This window comes from Vipera berus, assembly GCF_964194415.1.
Source record: "Vipera berus genome assembly, chromosome: Z".
NCBI lineage: Eukaryota > Metazoa > Chordata > Lepidosauria > Squamata > Viperidae > Vipera > Vipera berus.
The window spans coordinates 115555157-115577883 of record NC_138205.1 but is presented as its reverse complement, the minus strand read 5'-3'; the positions used below and the strand labels follow the sequence as shown (position 1 = coordinate 115577883).

The window sequence follows — 22727 nt, the reverse complement described above, 5'->3', positions numbered from 1 at the left end:
CTCAGAGCAGGTTGTTGATGCTTTTTTAAAATGACTGCATTTCCCGTTTTCCATATTCACAAAACAGCTACCATAATGGTGAGACAGAAACCATCCATTCCATGGCCTCTCAACTTTTTAGCTTTTCTGGTCAGTGCTGCCTTCTTTCAAGCAGACCACTATAATGATGCTTCCCCATCTTTCTATTCTTTTTTTAACTAATATTTTATTAGTTTTATCATTTTACATTTAGGTATTTGAAAAGCAATGTGGTAGCTGGGTTAATCAATAATTCAATAATATACAAAAATCTTTAGTACAAATCTCAAGTTACAACATCAAATATTTCCTTTCTTTTTCCCTTAATATCTACTTCTTCATATTTAACCTAATACAGCTCTTATTATATCAACTAGGTAAAAACATCCTTATTATATTTATCAATAATTTTAGTTTATACATATCTTAATTACTTTTACATTCAATCTTTATAGACAATCGATGTCCTGTTATTGTTTTTACCCTAATTTTTAGTTTCCCATCAATATTGAAATTTAACATTTTTATAATTTCCAGGCTTTAGGTAACCAAAGTTTTCCTTATCTCAATTCATAACAAAATTTAATGTTCAAAATACACATCTATTTGAGTATAGTCTTGTTCTATTTTCTAAAAGTTATCTATTTTCCACCATATTAAATCATCTAATTAATAATATAGTATCCCCTTCAATAAATCAAAACCATTTGTATATATATATATATATATATATTGTCTGGGCTAATCAATAAATCAAACATATTCATATTTTTTTCCTTTGGGTCTAATTTTTAAATATTAAACAGATAGAATCCTTATTTTCAACTGATATCCAAATATTTTAAATTAAATGAGCAAAATTCCCCTTATCTCAACTTCTCCCTTTAACCCTCTAATTAGTAATATGAAATCCCTTCTAATAAATCAAAGCCCTAATATTCTTCAGCCTTATTCTGGCTTTCTTCCTTTGCCAATTACCCTTCCAGGTCAGTGCTTTTAAATCATCAAATAGATCTGCCTCTATTATTGTATGTATTATTCGAAATAAGAGAGACCATTTAGTTGCAATTTTTTTTGGAAGGGCTAGCCCATTTGTGTTCATTAGAGTGTCTCCCTGTTATACCAATTTCCCATGATTCTCCTGATATGTTTATCTTTCATTCAATGTGTTCTTCTTTCTCCTCAAATTTATTCTGATTGATATAGAAAGTCTTTTCCATTTTCAGTGTTGTGACTCCCTTTTCTGGATTTTCCATTAACTGTATTTGTTGGTCAATTGAGTCCTCTGTCTTAGTATTTGATTGTGCCACTTATTCTTTTATCTTCTACGTTGTTAGTTCTTTGGTTGTAGTAAAAATTTGGGTTTGTATATCTAAGCTGGCATCTTGTTCTCTTATGTGGCATCTTATTTTGTCACAAGCTGAAAGAATGGTTTCATGTATTGCTTTCAACATGGAAAGAATCTTTTCCTCGTCTTCATCCATATTCTCTTAATAGTGTATTAGGTTGAGGACTTTAAAATCAGACGTTTAAAATGATTCATAACTAGGTATGACACCTCTATTTCACGTATTATAGATAGTCTTTATAGTAAAAGTTGTTTGTCAAGTAAGATTTTATAGCCCAATGTATTTCATCATCTCATATAATAACTAATGTTTCGCATATAAAGAAATAGGAAAGTAATTCTCCACATATAGCTCTGAAAGTCAGTAAACGTTTACATTCATAGTTCAAACAAGCCAATTATGTCATCCAGAAATTCTCTTTACAGCTGAATTTCTCACAGGTGGTATCTATCAAGGTCAAAAGAGTTTTATCTGAAGTCTGAGCTTCAAGCCAAGTCTCTTTTAGGCAATAACAAGGTGTAATACCATATGTTGCCACAAGATGTCACCGATGCCATTTAAGGTTTTTTAAGTCCAAAATTTTTATAATCCTTTTTCCAGTTTTATTTCTTTTTTGTAGATAAAAACAAAAGTCTCCAGTAAAAATAAGAAAACTTTTGGTCCCCAAATTTCAGAAACATATACATCCAATTAGATTGAAATTATTCTTATAGTGCTTTAACTCCCCTGAGTAGTCAGTTGCTGCTGTTCTTAAAGGGTGGGGCATAAAATCCCTTCCCTCTCTCCTCACAGGGGAAAAAAATACTTCGGACAGCTTTTACAGGAAAAGAAAAATACTTAAGATCTTAAAGCGAAGATCAGATCAGTTTATTTATTTATTTTATTTATTTAATAATATTTCTATACCGCCCTTCTCCCTGAGGACTCAGGGCGGTTCACAGGGCAAGAATAAAATACAAAGTTACAAATATTAAAAGGAAATTAAATAATTGCCCGATTTTAAAACAATTGATATGTTACAATTATAAAACCCCAAAGATACAATATTAAGAATACAAGAATAAAAAACCCCACCAATCCCCCATCAGGCTAGGCCGGCTTGTACAAACAAAAACGTCTTCAGATCGTGACGAAAGGAGCGAAGATCGGGCGCCATCCGGAGCTCTACCGGTAACTGATTCCATAGCTCCGGAGCGCCCACAGAGAAGGATCTCCCCCTGGGGGCCACCAATCGACATTCTCTGATCGGTGGCACCCTGAGGAGACCCTCTCTGTGGGAACGCACAGGGCGCAGGGAGATTGATGCCGGCAGCAGGTGTTCCCTGAGGTACTCCGGACCCCTGCCATGTAGGGCTTTAAACACCATTACTAGTACCTTGAATCTCACCCGGAAGACAACTGGCAACCAATGCAGCTCACGGAGCAGAGGTGTAACATGGGAGTATCGGGAGACTCCCAACACAACTCTCGCGGCTGCATTCTGTAAAGTTTGACTTCAGCTGTCAGCAGTTTAGTGATAAGCCATATTGCTATGGCCAGTCTTTCCTCTACTGTTTTAGAGTGCTGCCCCAGATCAAACGGAAGGGCTGCCACCTTCCCATGATCAAGCAGAGGTCCCCTCCTTGCTCGGTGCCCCTACAGGGCGACTTTCGATCCTTTCCAGGGTCCCTCAGTGGAATGAAATTGAACACAGAAGATGGAGGTCATCTTCCAGCAGCCACGATGGCAAACCAGAAGTCCCCATCTTTCGATTCTTGTCACCTATATTAGGGAAGTACTCCTTTTATTAGCTTTTAGCTATAAATTCATCCAGATTCATATTGTGTCCCTAAAGTTCTGACCAGATTCTGTGTTTTTTCTCCTTTGTGGCTGTAGAAAGATGGAGAAACATCTATGATTTATCAAAAAATAAATGTAAGAATAATTTGTCATATGGCTAGAATATTGAAAGTCTCTAACTGAGAGATTAAGGTGTGCAACACGTGCCTTAAATATGAACCCCTAATACTTTAAAAAAAGAAAAATTGTGATAAAGAAGAATATTTGTAGTTCAGGGTTGAAATGAGGGGTCCTTACTAACACCGATGATGTTACCTAGTTTGGGTAATCAAGCATTGGCAAGTAAACAACCAAGGTCAGAGAACACCAAGGACCCCTGAGAAAAAATATAGCTGGAGTGTCCAAATACGATGCATGACATAACTTTAATTGTAAAGAGGAATGTGAATAATTGTTATAAGCATATTATATGTTGAAATAAAAAGAAAGATAATTGGAAAAATCAACTAGCAACAGAATTTGCTAGTTGGGCGCGCCGACCCTCTGGATGAGTTGCCTCCGGAGCTGCAGATGGCCCCTGACCTTCGGTCCTTCTGCCATGACCTGAAGACGTGATTTTTCCAACAAGCGGGCCTGGACTGACTACGATTTTTAATTAGGCTTTTACTGGGTTAAATTGTTTTGTAATTTTGTATTTATTGTTTAATTCTCTTTTAAATTTTTTACTCTATGTTTTTTAATTTTTATTGTTGTGAGCCGCCCTGAGTCCTCAGGGAGAAGGGCGGCATATAAATTTAATAAAATGAAAAATGAAATGAAATGAGCCAACCTCAGCTTTTTAACTATTTCTTCTCTTTGAGAAAATAAGGCATATCTTAAAGTTAAATACCATAGTTGTTCCTTGATGTCTTAGCTATCTGTTCATTCACTCAGGTGTGATGAAGGATTCCCAAAGTGGAAATAAAATTCATTTGCCATTTTGTTGATGTAGAATGGGAAGGAGCATCATTGTGTCCATTACATCTAACAGATAAAAAAAAATCTTGAGTTTTCCTTGACTGGTTCTCTTTTTCTTTATATGCTGGAGAAACAATTTAGGGGGCCCTTGCAATATTTTTCTCGCAGATTCTCAAAAACCTCAAAAATAAGAACCCAAGGTTCTTCTTTGTCATTAATATTTTAAAAAGCATAATATTTTGTCTATTGTTATGATGTGTCAAATAATTTTAGATCATCCAAAAACAATACTGCAAACCTGAAGATTGTTAACTGAAAAGTAATTCCACTGAATTTGATTTATTGTATTTCCAAAATAAGTGCACAGAGAACTGAGCTTTCATATCAAATCAAACTTTAGGACCATATCTATTCTTGTGAGAATGATATGATTCCTGATAAATGTTGTGAGAGATTCACATGTTGAAATGTATCACAACCCTATTAACCTTTTAATATTAAACTGATAAGTTCAAACTACTTGTCAGAAGCAGACCTAAGTATGAAGTTCTTGACAAGGAAACATATTTTAATAGTGTCATCTGCAAATTACATTGACAAAACCCATTGAAATGAAATTCAGAAATCTGCAGAATATCTGAAATGAGTAACATTTAACTGTCACAGGAAGATCTCATTAAAAGATGTTTGCCTTTCTTTAAAAACTTTTAATGCAGTCTTCATATGCCTTAAATGCATATAGTAATAGAATAGTGAATGTTCCTGTTTTGTTGGGGAAATTTTATTTGGATTTGTATATACAGCATGATTTGTGTCCATGCCTGTGAGCCTTCTGAATACCAGCTGGTAAGAGTATGATGGCCCAGTTGAGTTTTTGACCTGATGCAAGGGTTCTTGTTACATTCTCATGGATTAGATGAACTGAAGAAGGCTTAGAAGATGCATATTTGTTTTAAGTTGTGTTTACATTAAGAAGGATTTCTTTCACCGGAGTCTAAGCATTTGTGGTAAAATAACCAAGCATAAACATAGTACTGATTTTTTTTCCCAGGAGACTGCAAAAATCCATCCATAATATATTCCTTATTACAGAAGCAATATAGTAATATGTGTATTCCTTATCCAAAGTTTTGTTTAATATTGTGCCTGGTATGGCATGTATATTTTAAGTTGTGGTAAGAAATAGAATTAAGTATCACATTCTTATTATAAGTACTAATTTTTACTAGAAATGTTAGGATTTGAAGAAAGAATTTATCAGTTTTGTTCTCATGTCTTATTTTGTAACAGATCAGCTCCAAGCAATCATGACCGGATACAACGATTAAGGCAAGAATTTCAGCAAGCCAAGCAAGATGAGGATGTGGAAGACAGGAGGCGTACTTACAGCTTTGAACAACCATGGGTACGTGCTCATTTAGAATACTATCTGAGTAGAGCAAACAGTAAAGTCCCAAGGAAACTATATTAGATTAAGTCAAATATAGACAGCTATTTTGTCTGTCAACAGTATTTTGGAAGGTTTCAGGACAGAGTTGTTTTGTTCCTACCTGGAAATTTTTGAATGCAAGCAGAATTATTCCTCCATAGTGCTGTAGCCCACTCTTTGATTTGCTTAAGGTATTATCTTCAGTTCCTACTGGAAACTGATTCCATGTCTTGAATGACCTTTTAACATATGACTCTTTGCCTTTCCATCTGTGGTACAACATTCCTAATTTTGTTTTGGGTTGTGCTCTGCCATCTGTCCCTTCTGTAAAAGGATATTGTCTGGCCTATTGGAAACCATTCCTGGGTCACACAATTGTTGCCGACTAACTTATCTGCCCTTTAAAGAATGTCTCTAGGGGATTTCTGCTGGCGACATTGTCAAGAACATGATTCTTTGCTTCTATAAACTGTGTAGATTAAAATAAAACATGGTAGCATTCAAGATACTTCTACTGGTTTACTTGGATGCATTTTAAACCATGAATTACAAGTGTGTGTGTGTGTGTGTGTGTGTGTGTGTGTGTGTGTCTGTGTGTGTCTGTGTGTGTGTGTCTGTGTTTTAGATTGTGGCAGAAATAACATACACTGAACAGCATTAGTACTAAATAGCTGCCATAGTATAAAGGAACTTCTGTATAGAATATGGGCTAGATCTCCAACATCCAAATGGAAGATCCCACAGAAGATCATGGAGAATAGGAAAGCTAAGATCCTGCAGGACTTCCAGATTGAGAAAGACAGGCAGGTACTGGCCAGTCAACCAGACTATGGTAGCAGGCAAGGACCAGAAGAGAGTGGTGGTGATAGATATGGCAGTCCAAGTGACATCAACATCAGAAAAAAGGAGTATGGGAAGCTGGAGAAGTGCTAGGAGGAATGAGAGTGGATATGGAAAGTAAAGGCCAAAGTGGCCCAGTGGTGGTAGGAACACTTTGGGCTATGACTACTAAGCTGGGAGAGTAGCTCCAACAGATCCCAGGAACAACGTCAGAGCTCTCCATCCAGAAGAGTGCAGTGATAGGAACAGCTAAGATCCTGCACAAAACCGTCCCACTCCAAGGGCCCTGTAGAGGACCCAAGATTGAAAAGGATGTATACCACACATAAGGAGGAGTATATAGGTATGTAGGTCTAAATATATATGAGGGGAAAAAATGTCAAAATTTGCAGTTTGATTCTCACCAACCAGCCAGAAGTGATGTTTGAAAAGGCTTTGTTCTCCAAACCATTGACTCGTGAATGAAATACCTATTTATTTATTTATTTTACTTTGAACCTCTGAGATTAAAATTAATCTCACTATTAATTTAATTTAATTTAATTTAATTTATTGAGATTTTTATACCGCCCTTCTCCCAGAGGGACTCAGGGCGGTTCACAGGGCGTAAATATAAATAACAATACAAACATTAAAAGACAATTAAATCAAGGCCCAAGTTAAAACAAGAATAATAAAACAAGCCTATAAAAACCCATGTACCCCCATCAGGCCAGACCCGCTAGTTCAAATAAATGGGTCTTCAACCCGCGACGGAAGGATCGGAGGTCTGATGCCATCCGGAGCTCAACCGGCAGTTGGTTCCATAACGCCGGAGCACCCACAGAGAAGGCCCTCCCCCTGGGGGCCACCAGTCGACATTCCTTGACAGGAGGCACCCTGAGGAGGCCCTCTCTGTGGGCGCGCACAGGGCGGAGGGGAGTCGACGCCGGCAGCAGGTGGTCCTCGAGGTATCGCGGACCCATGCCATGTAGGGACTTAAAGATCATAACCAAAACCTTGAACCTTACCCGGAAGACAACTGGTAACCAATGCAGCTCACGGAGCAAAGGTGTAACATGGGAGTACCGGGAAACTCCCAAGACAACTCTCGCGGCCGCATTCTGTACCAGTTGGAGCCTCCGAGTAGTCTTCAAGGGAAGTCCCATGTAGAGAGCATTACAGTAGTCTAGGCGAGAGGTCACGAGCGCATGAGTGACCGTACATAAGGCCTCCCGGTCCAGATAGGGCCGCAACTGGCGCACCAGGCGAACCTGGGCAAAAGCCCCCCTAGTCACGGCCACTATATGATCCTCCAAAGTGAGTCATGAATCTAGGAGGACTCCCAAGTTGCGAGCCCTATCCACAGGGGGCAAAAGCTCACCACCCATAGAAAGAGATGGAACATCCCAGGTGTCCCGGGAAGCCGGAATGTACAGCCACTCAGTCTTGTCAGGGTTGAGTTGAAGTCTGTTCCTCCCCATCCAGACCCGAACCGCCTCCAGGCAACGGGACATCACAGCGAGGGCATCACTGGGGTGGTTTGGGGTCGAAATAAAAAGTTGGGTATCATTAGCATATTGATGATACCCAACTCCAAAACCACGAATGATCTCACCCAGCGGTTTCATGTAGATGTTGAACAGGAGAGGCGAGAGGACCGACCCCTGAGGAACTCCACAAGCGAGAGTCCTAGGGGTCGACCTCTGCCCCCCTGCCAAGACCGACTGCGAGCGTCCCAGGAGATAGGAGGAGAACCACTGAAAAACCATGCCTCCCACTCCCAATCCCCTGAGACGCCGCAGCAGGATACCATGGTCGATGGTATCGAAAGCCGCCGAGAGGTCTAATAGGACTAGGACAGAGGAATATCCCCTATCCCGAGCCCTCCAGAGATCATTCACCAGAGCGACCAATGCCGTCTCCGTGCTGTGCCCGGGCCTGAAACCCGATTGGTAAGGGTCCAGATAATCCGCTTCATCCAGGACCAGAGGGAGCTGATGCGCCACCACACTCTCAACAACCTTCGCAAGAAAGCGAAGGTTGGAGACTGGACGAAAGTTGTTCAATACAGCTGGGTCCAAGGCAGGCTTCTTGAGGAGAGGTCTCACCACCGCCTCCTTCAAGATGGTGGGGAAATAACCCTCACTCAAAGAAGCAGATATAACCGCCTGGAGCCAGCCTCGTGTCCTCTCCCTAGCTGCATAAACCAGCCAAGAAGGGCACGGGTCCAATAAACATGTGGTGGAACTCAGCTTCCCCATAATCCTGTCCACTTCATCAGGGGTCACAGAATCAAACTCCTCCCAGATAACATTGACAAGACCGCCCGCGTCCTGATCGCCAGACTCTGCCCAGCTGGAGTCCAAACCGGTCCGAATCCGAGCGATTTTATCCGACAGATGTTGACTAAACTCCTCGGCACGACCCTGCAAGGGATCCTCCCTCACCTCCTGATTAAGAAGGGAGCGAGTCACCCTAAACAAGGCGGCCGGGCGATTATCTGCGGACGCGATGAGGGTGGAGAAGTAATTACACCTCGCCTCCCTCATCGCAGCGAGATAAGACCTAATGTAGGTTCTTAACCGCAATCGGTCGGATTCAGATCGGCTGGACCTCCAGCAGCTCTCTAGGCCCCGTTTCCGACGCTTCATCTCCCGGAGCTCCGTGGAGAACCATGGAGCTCGCTGGGATCTGCGCCGGGTCAGGGGCTGCAAGGGTACAACCCGGTCGAGTGCCTCAGTGGCTGCCCTTTCCCAGGCTTCCACTAAGGCATCCGCCGAGCTGTGAGCAACGGAGGCAGGTGGGGACCCCAGCGCCGCTTGGAATCTATCAGGATCCATTAGGCGTCTGGGGCGGTACCATCTAATTGGCTCCGTACCCCCACGGCGGGGGGTGGCAAAATGGAAGACCAGCCGCAGGAGGTGATGATCGGTCCATGACAGGGGCATAATAAATGGAAAGCCCCCACCAAGATCATCCAACCACCGTCCAGATAAGAAAATCAGGTCAAGGGTGTGGCCTCCCTCATGAGTTGGTTCAGAAATTACCTGCGTCAGGTCCATGGCCGTCATGGAAGCCATGAACTCCCGAGCAAGCTCAGATGAACCTCCCAGGGATGGTAGGTTGACGTCTCCCAAAACTATAAGTTTGGGGAACTCAACCACCAACCCCGAGAGGATATCGAGCAGCTCGGGCAGGGCTGCCGCTACGCGACTAGGCGAAATGTACACGAGCAGCAAGCCCAACTGCGCCCCAGAGCCAAATCTCATAAAGAGAGACTCACACCCGACTATCTGAGGAACGGTGGTCTCCCGCGGACATAAGGTCTCCCTAACGATCACCGCCACACCCCCACCCCTACCCTGAGCTCGAGGCTGGTGTAGCACCCGGAAGCCTGGTGGGCAAAGGTCAACCAAAGGGACCCCACCCTCTGGGCCCAACCAAGTCTCCGTGATGCAGGCCAGGTCCGCATGCTCACCCTCAACTAAATCCCTAACAAGGGGAGCTTTGTTAACCACGGACCTGGCATTCAGGTACACCAGCCGGAGCTCAGGAGGCTGCACATCCACGCTCCCGGAACCTCGGGAAAGAAGCAGAGGGTCGGAGCGCCCCACCGCTTGCAAATAGCGGAGACGGCCCTCCCGGTAACGATATGGCCCCCTGTCTATCCGCCTGCTGCCATTCCCCGTCGTGGGAATTGGTAATCCCACGACCCGCTCATGAGCCCTGGAGACAACGACCCCTCGTTCTCCCCCCGCGCGGTCAGACCCAAGTCTGGCCCGAACTATGGTTGATTGGCCGCCCCCCAAAGCCAGACAACCCCTATCTCCCACCCCTCTCCCCAACCCCGTAAAAATTTTTGATAAGAACATAATCAGGGGCCTCTTATTAAATTTATGTTGACGGCCCCTGCCCCTGCCCAGCCAAAGAGAATATGTTACAATTGTAACTGTCCCAAATCATCTGTAACCACCCAAAATAGGTATATATGTTTACACCTATGTAACAAAACCAGCCCTTGAAAGAAGTTTTGACATTACAAAAAAACAACAACAACACAGCAGCATGATGCAGATTTATGTAGAACAGGCTCTGCTCCTTGCAGTTTCAAGCCTCAGCAATGTTTTCAGTTGAAGAAGGATGCTTTTTGGTAACCTAAATTTTATTTTTATGGTAGCTGACATTGCTTAGATATCCTAAATGAAACGAAATATACTTAATTACACTGCGGTTATGCTGTCAATTTGCTAACCTAAGATATCTGAGTTTGCAGAAAGACCTATCAGCATATAATCCTGTAGAAGCTTATAGTAACCAGGAAAGCTATGCCATAAACATATCTTCTGTTTGTGTGCCTTACATAAAATCTGAATATTATTTCAAATTTTCACTTCAGTTTTACTTTGGACTTCTCTTTTCCTCTTCCTCCTAGATTGATTTCAAATTTAGCATTAGAAGTGTAGGGAACCAACAGACTCTTACACAAGCCTGCTTAAATCAGTTCCTTAAATCATAGTTAAGTAAAAGAGATACAAGCTTCCTTTTAAAGTTCTGTTATAAAATATTATATGTACTTCATAAATGTAATGAAATTTAATTAATTTTTATTTTAATTTTAATTAAATTTTAATTAAAATTCATAAATTTTAAATAGTACATATGCTATTTTAATGGGTAAGCTATTTTGCTGTTGGCATTGTTAGATACAGAAAAGGAAATTCAGTAACTTTTAAAAAATATTTTCTGAAAACAGGACCTTCTACACTATAGGAGGAAGATCTTCTGAATGAGCCCCAAATGTGATAGTTAGGGATCTTGGGAAAACTATCTGAGATAAATGGAGGACTTGAAACCATTACTACTGTAGGCCATGGGCTAGTACCCACAGCAATTTAGACAGGCAACCTAGATATGCTTTATAAGCAATGACTGAATGGAGAATTATTTTGGTGACAGGTTGATTACCTCTAGAACGGAATAATTTCCTGAACTGTGGGTCAGAAGACTGACATTTTTTTCTCTTCCCCCCTCCCACAAACAATGGGGAGTTTTCCCCCTCTGGAGTAATAATGCAATGAGCTTAAAGTGTCTGAAATTATTCTTAATATATTTATATTTATCCTGAGCTTTGATGATTTTTGGCTCTGGGCTGCGCATGTACCCTTATGTACAGACACATTAATTTAGCAGAGGCCATGTGTACTTTAGGATTAATTTTCTCCCTCCTGTGTATTCTAATCTATGTAAGATCATGATACTTGGAAGGGATAAAGCAATGATCTCATTCCTTTTGAGATCACACAATGTAGCTTCAGCACTGAGGAACTAAAAACCCATCTCTTAAGCAGCATATGTTAGTTTAAAATTATAAAAGTGCTTGCTTCAAAATGCACTTAGCAAATTCCAAATAACAAAACACAAAAATGGGGGTGGGGTACCTGCATATATGGAATTGGATATTTTAACTACAATCTTAACTACTCTTTTTAGTTTATAACTTGGATTACAGTCTGGCTATTGGAGAAAAAAATCACCTGCACAAGACCTGCTATCAAAGCTGATATATAACGATGGAATTAGAGGGTGGCACCAGGTACTCTTTACAGTGAGAGAGGATATGTAGTTTTAGGACAGAAATAAATTCACATACATAAATGTTATATAGAAAAACCCCTCTGATTCTTGAGGGAAGCTAAAGGAAGCTACAGTAGTTTCCATTTGTAAAATAGCGAGACCTCCCTGTCAATCTTCTGCAATTTTAAGATGGAGATTTTGAGCTGAATTCTAACAGCAGAACAATTTTTGCTGCCTAAGCCATGTTTCCCAGACTCTGTTGTTTGATTATAATGATCCTATTCAGAACATAGAGAGCAAGCATTGATTATAAACTAGGTTTCACGATGACATCTTTGGCAGACTATTTACCAATGGCTGAGGGAGAATGACACTTCTCTCTGCTGGTCCAATAATTCGTGAATCTCTGTCTTGAAGGTAGTCAGTCCAGTAACTTTAATGACCACAGACATTCTTATTAAAAACTTTAAAATGACAGTTCCTGGAGACAGCTAGGCAAAATATTTGAAGTGGAAGACACAGGCACATGTGTCTAGGGCAGACATGTCAAACTCACGATGTCATGTGACTTTACACAACATATTGGAGCTTTTTCGCCATTGCCGGCAATGGGGTGGGCATGGTTTCTCGGCGGCGTGTCCACCCCGCAGGCTGGCAGTTTGACACCCCTGGTCTAGGGCTTCATTCTTGTTGAAATTACGATGTATCCTTTTTTAGGTTCTTACTCATAGGATCTTTTTAAGGGTTCAATACAATCATGATTCTCTAATACATTGTCTTGTGTCCATAGCAGAAATAGTTTCACATGTGTCAGAAAAGAGAAATATCCCTTCTGTATATTATTGAATTACAACTCTAGTTAATTTTCTCCATTGGCCATGACAAACGAGCATGCTAAGAGTTATACTCTAGTATTAAGAATCCTGGTTCTCCACCTTTGGTTTATACTATAGTATATCTCTGATAACATCATTGAACGAGGAAGTCAGTATTGTATGTTTTCTGTGTGAGGGTTTTTTTCCCTGTGCTTTTGAGTCAGGGTTGATTCCTTCCTGGACAACTCCCTGCAAACTCATGGGCAAGATTTCAAAAGTGGTCTATGAGAATGTGACTGACCAAGGTCAAAGGCTGGCTTTGTATCTCAAGTAGAACTAAAACTCATGGTCTCCCAATTTCTAGTCTGGTGTCTTAACTGCTACACTAAATTGTTTCTCTCTGTGCATGCATTAGATCCATTCACTTTCAAGATCAGTGCTAATATTTCCTAGTGTAGAATACTCAGCAATTGTTTTAACTATCTATCAGCCCTCCTATAGGCCAGGAGATTCCAGGAATACTATGTTATTGGTGAAGAATAGGCAATGTCTTAAAGTACACTAAATGACCTGCCCTCCTGTCCCCAAATCCTCCATGCAAATAGTCATTCGTGTTCTAAAAGTGAAATTCAAATTCAAATGAACATTAACTTATACAGTACTTCCTTCTTAACAGTATTTGAATTTCTAAAGCTGGGAAGGGAAGAACATTATTTGAAGCTTCGGTCCCTTATTGAGATACATTGATTTGTATTAATTCTGTATGTCAAATAACCTTACACAACCTAGGCACTCTCCAGAATTGTACATTATTCTTGTTAATTTACAAATAAAACAAAACAAAATGTGCTAATTTAAGGATGACACTGCCTAAGATATATTTTAGAGGAACTATTCCAAAAATTGATCCCTCTGCTCGTAAGAAATCCTAATTTTGTTAATGTCTTTTTGTCACTGATAGAATTTATCCACGTGAACATGTGACATCTTAAAGATTAATAGAACCACTGTGCATCAGCCTTCATAGTTTGCAGACCTTTTCATAAAATGCAATCTGAATTCCATTTACAGCATTTTCTACCTCTAAATTACACTGATTGAACAGTTTTTTTATATATTTCTTTTGCAAATAATTAATAGATATTCAATAATATCTTTCTGAAAATCTTGAATGTTTTTGCTGTTTTAATTTTATATGCCCTTTGCATAATGCAAGCAACATTTTATTGTAACTTTATTTCCTTATCATATTTAGAGAAATTGTATTTCATAATATATTACATTATATTTCATGTTGCAGGAAATATTAGCCTAATGTTGAGATTTTAAAAGCAAATCCCTTAAATGATTTATATATTAAAGGTTTAGAATGTCAGTATTCCTATCAAGCATCATTTTCTCCTGTGCTTTCATCAAGAAAAGTTCAAAATGATAGATACACTGAAGTTTCATTATTAAAGATATAAGCTTTTATATATTTGGATAAAATATATTTATAGCAGCTTTGATTATTTGATTTAAAAGATCAACAGTTGTGATACATCTCCACATAGACAAGGGGAAAATCCTCTGCAATTAAGCAGGTTAAGACAAAGCCAGCTTTGTTTGATAGCTTTAAAGAATTGTGATAATTGTACTTCACCTTGTACTGCCCTGTTTGTACAGGTGTTAAGTTGTTTGGGAGTTATACTCTGAGCACACAATTTGTATAGGGGACTATATTTTACCATATAATAAAAAGGCTAGTTTTGATATTTGTGATAAATATCAGGCTTAATCGTTGTATGTAGATATGATATAAAATGAATATAAATAGTGTTCCTAAAATGTACTGAAAATGCATTTAGAAAATCACCGGTTTGGATACCGTATATTGGTTCATTTTGTATATAGAGTTCCATGTCAGCTGTGAAGCCAATTTTCAAACCTATTGGAAATTAAATACAGATAAGATTGTGATCTTCATGTTATTTTTCTTGCCTAGAATTTATCTTCTTACTTGCCACTTTGTGCCATGAAAGCCCTGTCGAGATAATGCTTACACATTGTTGTTCATGGTCTTATTCTTATTTTTTCATCAAGAAAAAACATGATACAAACAAACAAAAGAATTACATCTTTGACTAATGTTCTTTGGGAATTCAAGTTCCAGTCAGGAGCTTAAAGATTTATGCAAGTAACATTGCAGGATACAACTTTTTAAATTTTTTTACAGTTGGTATAGCAAAAATATTTAGCTCCTGTAATTTTTGTTATTTTTGTGACTAGCTAAAGCTAATGATTTATTCTCACACCTTTATTTATTCTGACACAAATATGTAAAAGTTTTGATTTGGAACGCCAAAATTATAAAGAATATGAATTAACAAATAACCGGAAACAATGGAAAATAGATATGTTGTGTGTCTACAAAACTCAGAGAAAGATAATAGATGAAAATGAAAATTTTCTAATCTTCTGTAGTAGAGTTGATGACTGCATGGAAATAAACTTGTAGGATCTATTTTGAATGAAAATGTATGTCAGAAAGTATGAATTGGTATTGCCTAGATTACTGTGAGTACAGTATATAGAAAAATATAATTCTGAATATTGGTGATAGTTGCATGTTATGAAGCAGCAAATGAGAATAGAAGAAACAGAAATCAGTTGGAAAAATTGCGCTACATTCTGAATATGATTAAGAATTTTTTTAAAAATGAAAAATTGAAAACTATTTTTTTAAGAGGGAGAAGCTGTTTAGTGGTTTTCTTATACTTCAGGATTCTACAGATGCTAATCAGTAAGAGCATATGAAGATTAAAAATGGAAGCATATGAATTAGAATGTCCCTGAATCAGGAAGCTTTCTCTAATGCATTAAAGTAACTATTTAAAGAAGAGCTAGTTGCTTGTATGCTTATATCCAATATTTCTTTCCTTATAGAATGTATATGTGCAATTGTCTTGACTCAGTACTGAATTGACCTTAAATCTGGTAGGATGCATTCTCAGATCTCAACATTGTCCCATCAAAGTGCCAACTACTTATTTTGAGTGAAACTGACCAGCATTGACATTAAGCCATTGTAACCAGGTTGGTGGCTTACCCTGTCCAGAGTCAATGGGATTTCATTCTTATAAATAATATACATAAAATATCTCTTCCTAACAGAGATAAAGCTCTTATATTCATCTGAAAACATTGCTGAATAAAGAAAGACTATTCAGGCATCCATATTTTAATAATAAGGGAGGAAATATCTTTTAAACATATTTTCACTGCTAAACCTTTTTGGTCATGACAGCCTCAGATTTTTTTAAACCGACAGCTAAGGTTATGTTAATCTATGATAAATGAATCTACTTCATAAATTTAAACTGAAGGTTTTATGGTTCAGATCAGTCTCTGAGTTTGAAACAGTATGTGAAATGCTCTCAATTTTTAATTGTTCATATTTTCCTCCAAGTGTCATAATTAACAAAGAAGCCAAAATACAGTTAAGCAAAAAAACAAAACAAAACATATTTTAAGGGGTTGTATGGGGCAGGGAGGAAAATTCAGTATCAGCAAACTTTGACTTATATCATCCTTTTCCAACATGATCCTCTGGGTGATCTTCAAACTTCAAATAAACTACCCTAGTTTTTTTTCTTTTTGCAAGGAAATGCATTTGTTTCCTATTCCTCATCTTTTACATTTTCTTTTGCTTTTCCCCTTTTCTCCAACCAGAGGCATACACAGAATCCAATAGCAAGAGGAGTGATGCAGAAGACCAGGGATGTACGTCATTAGGAAAATTTGCATGCCCAAGAGGTTCAGTAGGGTAAAATTAAATGTATTTCCCCGGTTGATTGAAGCTTCTCTATTGCTCTAGAGAAACTTCAAAGAAGACCAGAAAAAAATGCAGATGGCAGTAGTTATTTTAGCATTTCCTATTTCATTTACAGAAGCCTGCATTTAAATGTATCCCAGAAAAAGAGACGTCATTAATGTAAATTCAAATCTTTCATAGATGATCACAGAATCATGCCTATACAAAGAGAGCCTTATTATACTAAAGGTAAAAGGTAAAGGTTTCCCCTGACCAGTCGTGTCCAACCCTAGCGGGTCGGTGCTCATCTCCATTTCTTAGCCGAGGTAGCCAGGGTTATGAAAAGACGCTTCCGTGGCCATGTGGCCAGCATAACTATTATGCCGAGGTGCATGGAACATTGTTACTTTCCCACCAAAGTGGTACCAATTTATCTACTTGAATTTGCATGCTTTTGAACTGCTATGTTGGCAAGAGCTGGGGGAACTAACAGGAGCTCACCCTGTCATGAGGTACTTGGGTCTTGAACTGTCAGTCTACCAGTCAACAAGCCCAGGGTCTTAACCGCTAGGCTACCACACCTGTTCTTATTTTTGTACTATTAACAATAATTGTCTTTCATTTCCTAGCCAAATTCAAAGACCTATTCACAGAGTGGCAGACATTCTGTATCAGTAGAAGTTCAGATGCAGAAGCAACGACAAGAGGAAAGAGAGAGTTTCCAGCAGGCTCAGAGGCAATACAGTTCATTACCCAGGTATGACATGTATCCAAAACTCTTTAGCCAACTAGTAACATTTCTTCAGAAGGAAATACAGGCACTCCTCAACTTATAACAGTTCATTTAGTGACAATTTAAAGTTACAATGGCATTTAAAAAGTAACTTATGACCATTTTTCACACTTGCGATCATGCAGCATTCCTATGATCAAAATTCAGATGCTTGGCAACTGACTTGTATTTATGACGGTTGCAGTTTCCTGGGGTCATGTGATCGGCTTTTGTGTCCTTATGATAAGTAAAAGTCAATGGGGAAGCCAGATTCACTTAGCAACAATATTACTAATTTAACAATTCACTTAACAACTGTGGCAAGAAAGGTCAAAAAGTGGGACAAAACTCACTTAACAGATGTTTCACTTAGCACAATAAATTTTGGGCTCAATTGTGGCTGTAAGTCAAGAACTACCTGTAAACCACTATGGTGATATGCCTTCTTTGTTCAAAAGAACTTCTAAATTTGATCTGGAGTAAAATGAAGTTATGGGATAGAGCAAGACTGCAGTGCAATTAGACAAGGAATGGGCCAAATTTTGATGCTAGCAATTGTATTTGAAATTCTGAGATTTATGGGGGAGGCAATTTGCTTATTCAAAAAATTGGAATTGGAATTGACTTCTTGATACCATTTCAGCCAACCTTTCTTACCTTGTGAGGAGCCTTCTATAGATATTCTAATGAACATATATATAGCTAGGAGAAGAACTCAAGCCATTCTACAAACAGCCATGCATTTTATAAAACCTCCCTGTTCATTAATTTTATCCTAGGTGAGCCCCTGAAACAAATTAAGGTTGGTTTTATAAAAAGGGAGTCAGGCTGCTCAGATATACAATATTCATTTATTTCTGAACCAATCTTACAAAATTTGCTCAGAATATACCGGGAGATGAAGCTGATTTCCTTGCAGCTTCATTCTACCAGCCTGGTATTCTCCTGCTAAACTGAACTACAATTCCATTTGTATGAAATCAGCATGACTTGGTCTGTGAGATAAAAGAAAGTCATAGTATAACATATCTGAAGGTACGGTTTAGGAAAAAAAAACTATAGGTCATGGAAAATATCATAGCTCATGGAAAAGTCTGAAACTCCAAAATGCATAAGGCCTTGTATAATTCAAGTAATTAAGAGAAAAGAAGTATTAATTTGACAATACTTGTAGCAGTAATAACCACTTTCTTCTATCGCTGATAACATTTTGGATGTTAGCACAGATGTGTATCATAAAAGTATGAACAAATAGATTGTATTGAAAAATGTGTCCTTGGTTGTAGTATTTAAATGTTGTCTACAAATAAGCTTTATTTGGAATTGAAGATTTATATACGGAGTGCTGCATGTGGTTCAAAGAGCCAGTATGTTGAAGTGGTTAAGGCACCAAGCTAGAAATTGGGAGATTGTAATTTCTGCCAACTGGAATTACTTTGGACCATTATTTCTTTCTCAGTCTTAGGAAAAAGTAAATAATCCAAACATCTTGCCAAGAAAACTGCAGGCTGTTGTTTCAGACAGCATTCAGATAAATGATAATAGAATGTGGGTTGAAATACTCATTTTTACATCTGGGCAGGCCTGATGGCTGGTATGGTCCAAAAAGTCAAGATGGCCACCAAAAAATAAGTGATTGAAGCTCTGCCTGTTTTTATGAGTGATCACAATCATTTGTCAGCACCATCCTGACTTTTTTTTTAATCCTGCCCTAAGACTACTCCTGCTTCTGGGATTGTTTTGTGCTCTATATCGTTCCTACTATTTGGGTGCTATTCATTTAAATATGTTCTCACCATGGCTGATTCCATTTGCAAGTGTTTATAAACAGTTCACATTAAATGTGCATGCCTTTTTATATATATGCTTCTAATACATGGACCTTGTAGCTTCTTTTCATAACTCCACCTTTTTGCAAGCAGTTCAACTGAATGTCCTATGTTTTTGGATGCATATTTTCTTAGTCTGGTGATGGTTGGATGTACTTTTCTTTCATGTACAAAATTTTGAATGCATTTCTGAGTTGCATCGCTTAATGGGTTCAGGGCACACAAATTAAGTTAAGCACTGATTAAAATACAAATTAATTGAATTTCTCCCCTGTCACTTCCTTGAATGCAGTAAGTGGCCTCCCTGTTGAAAAACATAGATCCTTCCCACTATAGTAAGACATCACCACAGTAAAGGTGATATGATACACATAAATAGGACTTCCAATTGTGGCCAGTCATTTGGTTAATGCTTCAGGTAGTGAATACATTGTAAACCATTTTTATTGAGAGATGTTGAATTTGCAGGCTAAGAAAAAACATAGGCCTTTGGCTATCAGGGTCATTGATTCTATGCATACTAATGTCCCAGTTTGTGGCCCCTTTTAAGGGGTTTGAAGGTTCTAATTACTCTAACTGTACTAGATGTCAATAACATAATATTCAAAGAACTTTTACACTGAAGAATAGCTGGTTGTGTTAAACAAGCCAAACTAGAGAGAGACACATTAGGTGGCAGAAGAGAGAATAAAAGTCATCTTCTCATAAGAATCTAACATGATAGAATTATCAGGTCAGTGTTCTTCTAAGACACACTCATTTTATTCAATGCTATTTGCTGTTAATCACTATCATATTCCAGTTTAGATTTTCCAGATTTGGAAAACATGCAGATGCTGACTAGAAAATATCTTAATCTTAAAAATCTGGCTATTTATAGGAAATATGGAACATAAAATGTACAAAGTAAGCTGCTGCATCATGACAAAGCCCATTTTAAGCCAGTATTTTGCTTCTTACACTGGCTTACCCAATGCTGGGGCAACAAGTGGAGACCATCTATTCTCTTGCTACTATTCCCCTGCAACTGGATCTAGGTCTAATACTATCTTCAAGACGTTGACAGTCCTCTCTGACATGAATTTATCTAGTCCCATTTTAAAAATCCAAGTTTGTTTTTTTTAATCCCATTTATATCCCGCCCTTCTCTGAAGGCTCAGGGTGGCTTACAATCTAAGAAGCACAAATCAATGTGCTTAGTTAGTAGACATTCACTAAGGATTAGGGTTATTAACTCTAAGGGATAATATTTTTATGTTTTCTATGCATAGCCAGACTTTAGATTCTTCTAGATTTGGGTATTGTGATAAATAGAAACAAAAGGGAGAGGAACATGTTGATTAGACTGGTATCCACACAACATGAAATGGTATAGGAGTTTAATAAAGGAAAGAAAAAAATATTTGGAACAAAAGCATAGGGCAATTTATATTTTATATCCTGCTTTTGATCAGTTACGTCTAGAGCAGCTGGATTGTATAGAAGACCTGCCATTAAATATGTTAGGATGTGCCAAATGTGTCTAACTAATCCACAGTCATATCCCCTGCAAAAGATAAGATTTCAGTCCAAAAGCCAATCTCATATATTGAACTCATAACAATTTCAGCATTATAATGTAATCATTGTCAGGAAATATACAGGGTGTAAATAGTTAAATGCTTAGCATTATTTTTGTAAACAACAAAAGCAAACTTCCCCTGCTGATCATCAATTTATGTCATATTGATTTGGTACAATCTTGTTGTTCCAGTATATTGAACTCATTTTGGGATGGTTTTCTTGGCAATAATGCTTAAACAATGGAACTCACTCCAGAGTGAGGCTCACTTTGTAATTTAGATTATAAAAAATAAAGAAAGAGCCTGTAGTCCAGGTCCCTAGAAGACGTCCTGCAGGACTAAACCACGGCAAACATTGAGACTATAATTGTTTCACATTGGTCAATAGATACTTCCTGAGGTCCACCAGTCAAACATACTCCTGGTGGTGCAGTGGTTAGAATGCAGTACTACAGGCTAACTCACTGCTCACTCCTGGAGTTTGATTCTGAGTGGCTCAAGGTTGACTCAGCTTTCCATCCTTCCAAGGTTAGTAAAATGAGGACCCAGACTGTTGGGGACAATAGGCTGATTCTGTAAACTTCTTAGACATGGCTGTAAAGCACTGGGAAGTGGTATATAAGTCTAAGTGCTATTGCTATTGCTATCTAGCCATAACAAACAGTTATTTACAGTTCATTTATGTTATTACTGGTATTGTTTAAGATCATATAGGATAAAGGCTTCATTGAAGATAGAATGAGTACAACATAAACTAAAACAGAGCTTTATAAGAGTAAAATACACATTTAAAATGCAAGTAACCCTTTTTACATAAATATATATATATATATTTCTATTTTTAGACAAAGTCGGAAAAATGCCAGCTCTGTATCTCAAGATTCTTGGGAACAGAACTATCTTCCTGGTGAAGGTTTTCAAAGTGCTAAAGACAACCCTCGGTACTCCAGTTACCAAGGCTCTAGGAACGGCTACCTTGGGGGCCACGGCTTCAATGCTCGAGTCTTGCTTGAAACACAAGAGCTCCTCCGTCAGGAACACCGGCGGAGAGAGCAACAGCTGAAAAAAAAGACTTCTTCTGAAGGGCCCAACAACTATGACTCCCATAAGAAAGCTCAGGACCCTAATTATGCCACTCCCAAAGGTCCTTTCAGGCATGATGTACCACCTTCACCATCTCAGGTTGCCAGGCTGAACCGATTACAAACACCAGAAAAGGGAAAACCTTTTTATTCTTTAGTTGAAGAAAAAGGTCAGCGGCCCATGTAATAAAGGAATTTTTCATATGGAGAGACTTACATTACAGAACTCCATGTTTCAAATGGAGGGACTCTTATTTTGTTTTTCAGTGCCTTTAGCAAGATGGACAATGAATTGGAAGGCCTTATATATACATATTTTTTGCCATTATGTTTCAAGTGTTATATCCACAAAAGGATTATCCATTATTTGACAATCATATTTGAGGCAAGCGATGAGTCTTGGCTATCAACTGTCCTAGCCAGTTTTTATTATAAATAACTGCTCACCAAGTTACACCTTAGTGTTGTTCAAAGAGATACCATTTAGCATATAGCATTGATTGTTTTCTAATTTAAAATCCCATTGCCATATTTTGTTTGTTTATTTCCCTTAGTTTGAGGAAAGCAAGTACTTATCAGTTATAAGCAGTGAGCCAAGAATCTATTCTACTCAAGGACTAGAGTTTTCTTTTTGATAATTATTTAAATGTCTGTTCACTAAAATACTGTTTTTCTATGACTTCATTGGTCATTCTTGAGTTCTGCACAAAACTTTATGCTCATTCCTCATTCATTTATCCAAGAGACCTTGTTTCATTTGTCTCATACCTTAACATATATATACCTTATATTATTATGAGACATTGTATTTATAATTTACATCAGCTAATGGTGGGGAGGGGGAATGTGTTGTTTGTCTATGGATGGTCAATTTCTCCAGATTGGTTTAGCCAAGTGTCTTTTTTATTAACTGCTCCCAATTATGTACAATTTCAGCCCCCCTGAA

General features: G+C 38.4%; 1 protein-coding gene across 6 annotated transcripts in view; it reads left to right on the top strand.

Annotated features, from left to right (window-relative positions):
• PARD3 (par-3 family cell polarity regulator) overlaps positions 1–22727 on the top strand; it is a 663866-nt gene that overhangs the window by 640411 nt on the left and 728 nt on the right. For 3 of the 6 annotated variants that reach the window (XM_081345244.1, XM_081345242.1, XM_081345246.1), the window contains 4 exons: positions 5394–5508; positions 16455–16505; positions 17166–17293; positions 21545–22727. The exon at positions 21545–22727 is cut by the window's right edge and continues 728 nt beyond it. In XM_081345244.1, coding sequence (XP_081201370.1) covers positions 5394–5508; positions 16455–16505; positions 17166–17293; positions 21545–21968 — 718 coding nt within the window. In that variant the 3' untranslated portion in view covers positions 21969–22727. The remainder of the gene's footprint in view (positions 1–5393; positions 5509–16454; positions 16506–17165; positions 17294–21544) is intronic. The other 3 variants (XM_081345247.1, XM_081345245.1, XM_081345243.1) reach the window with 1 other exon arrangement.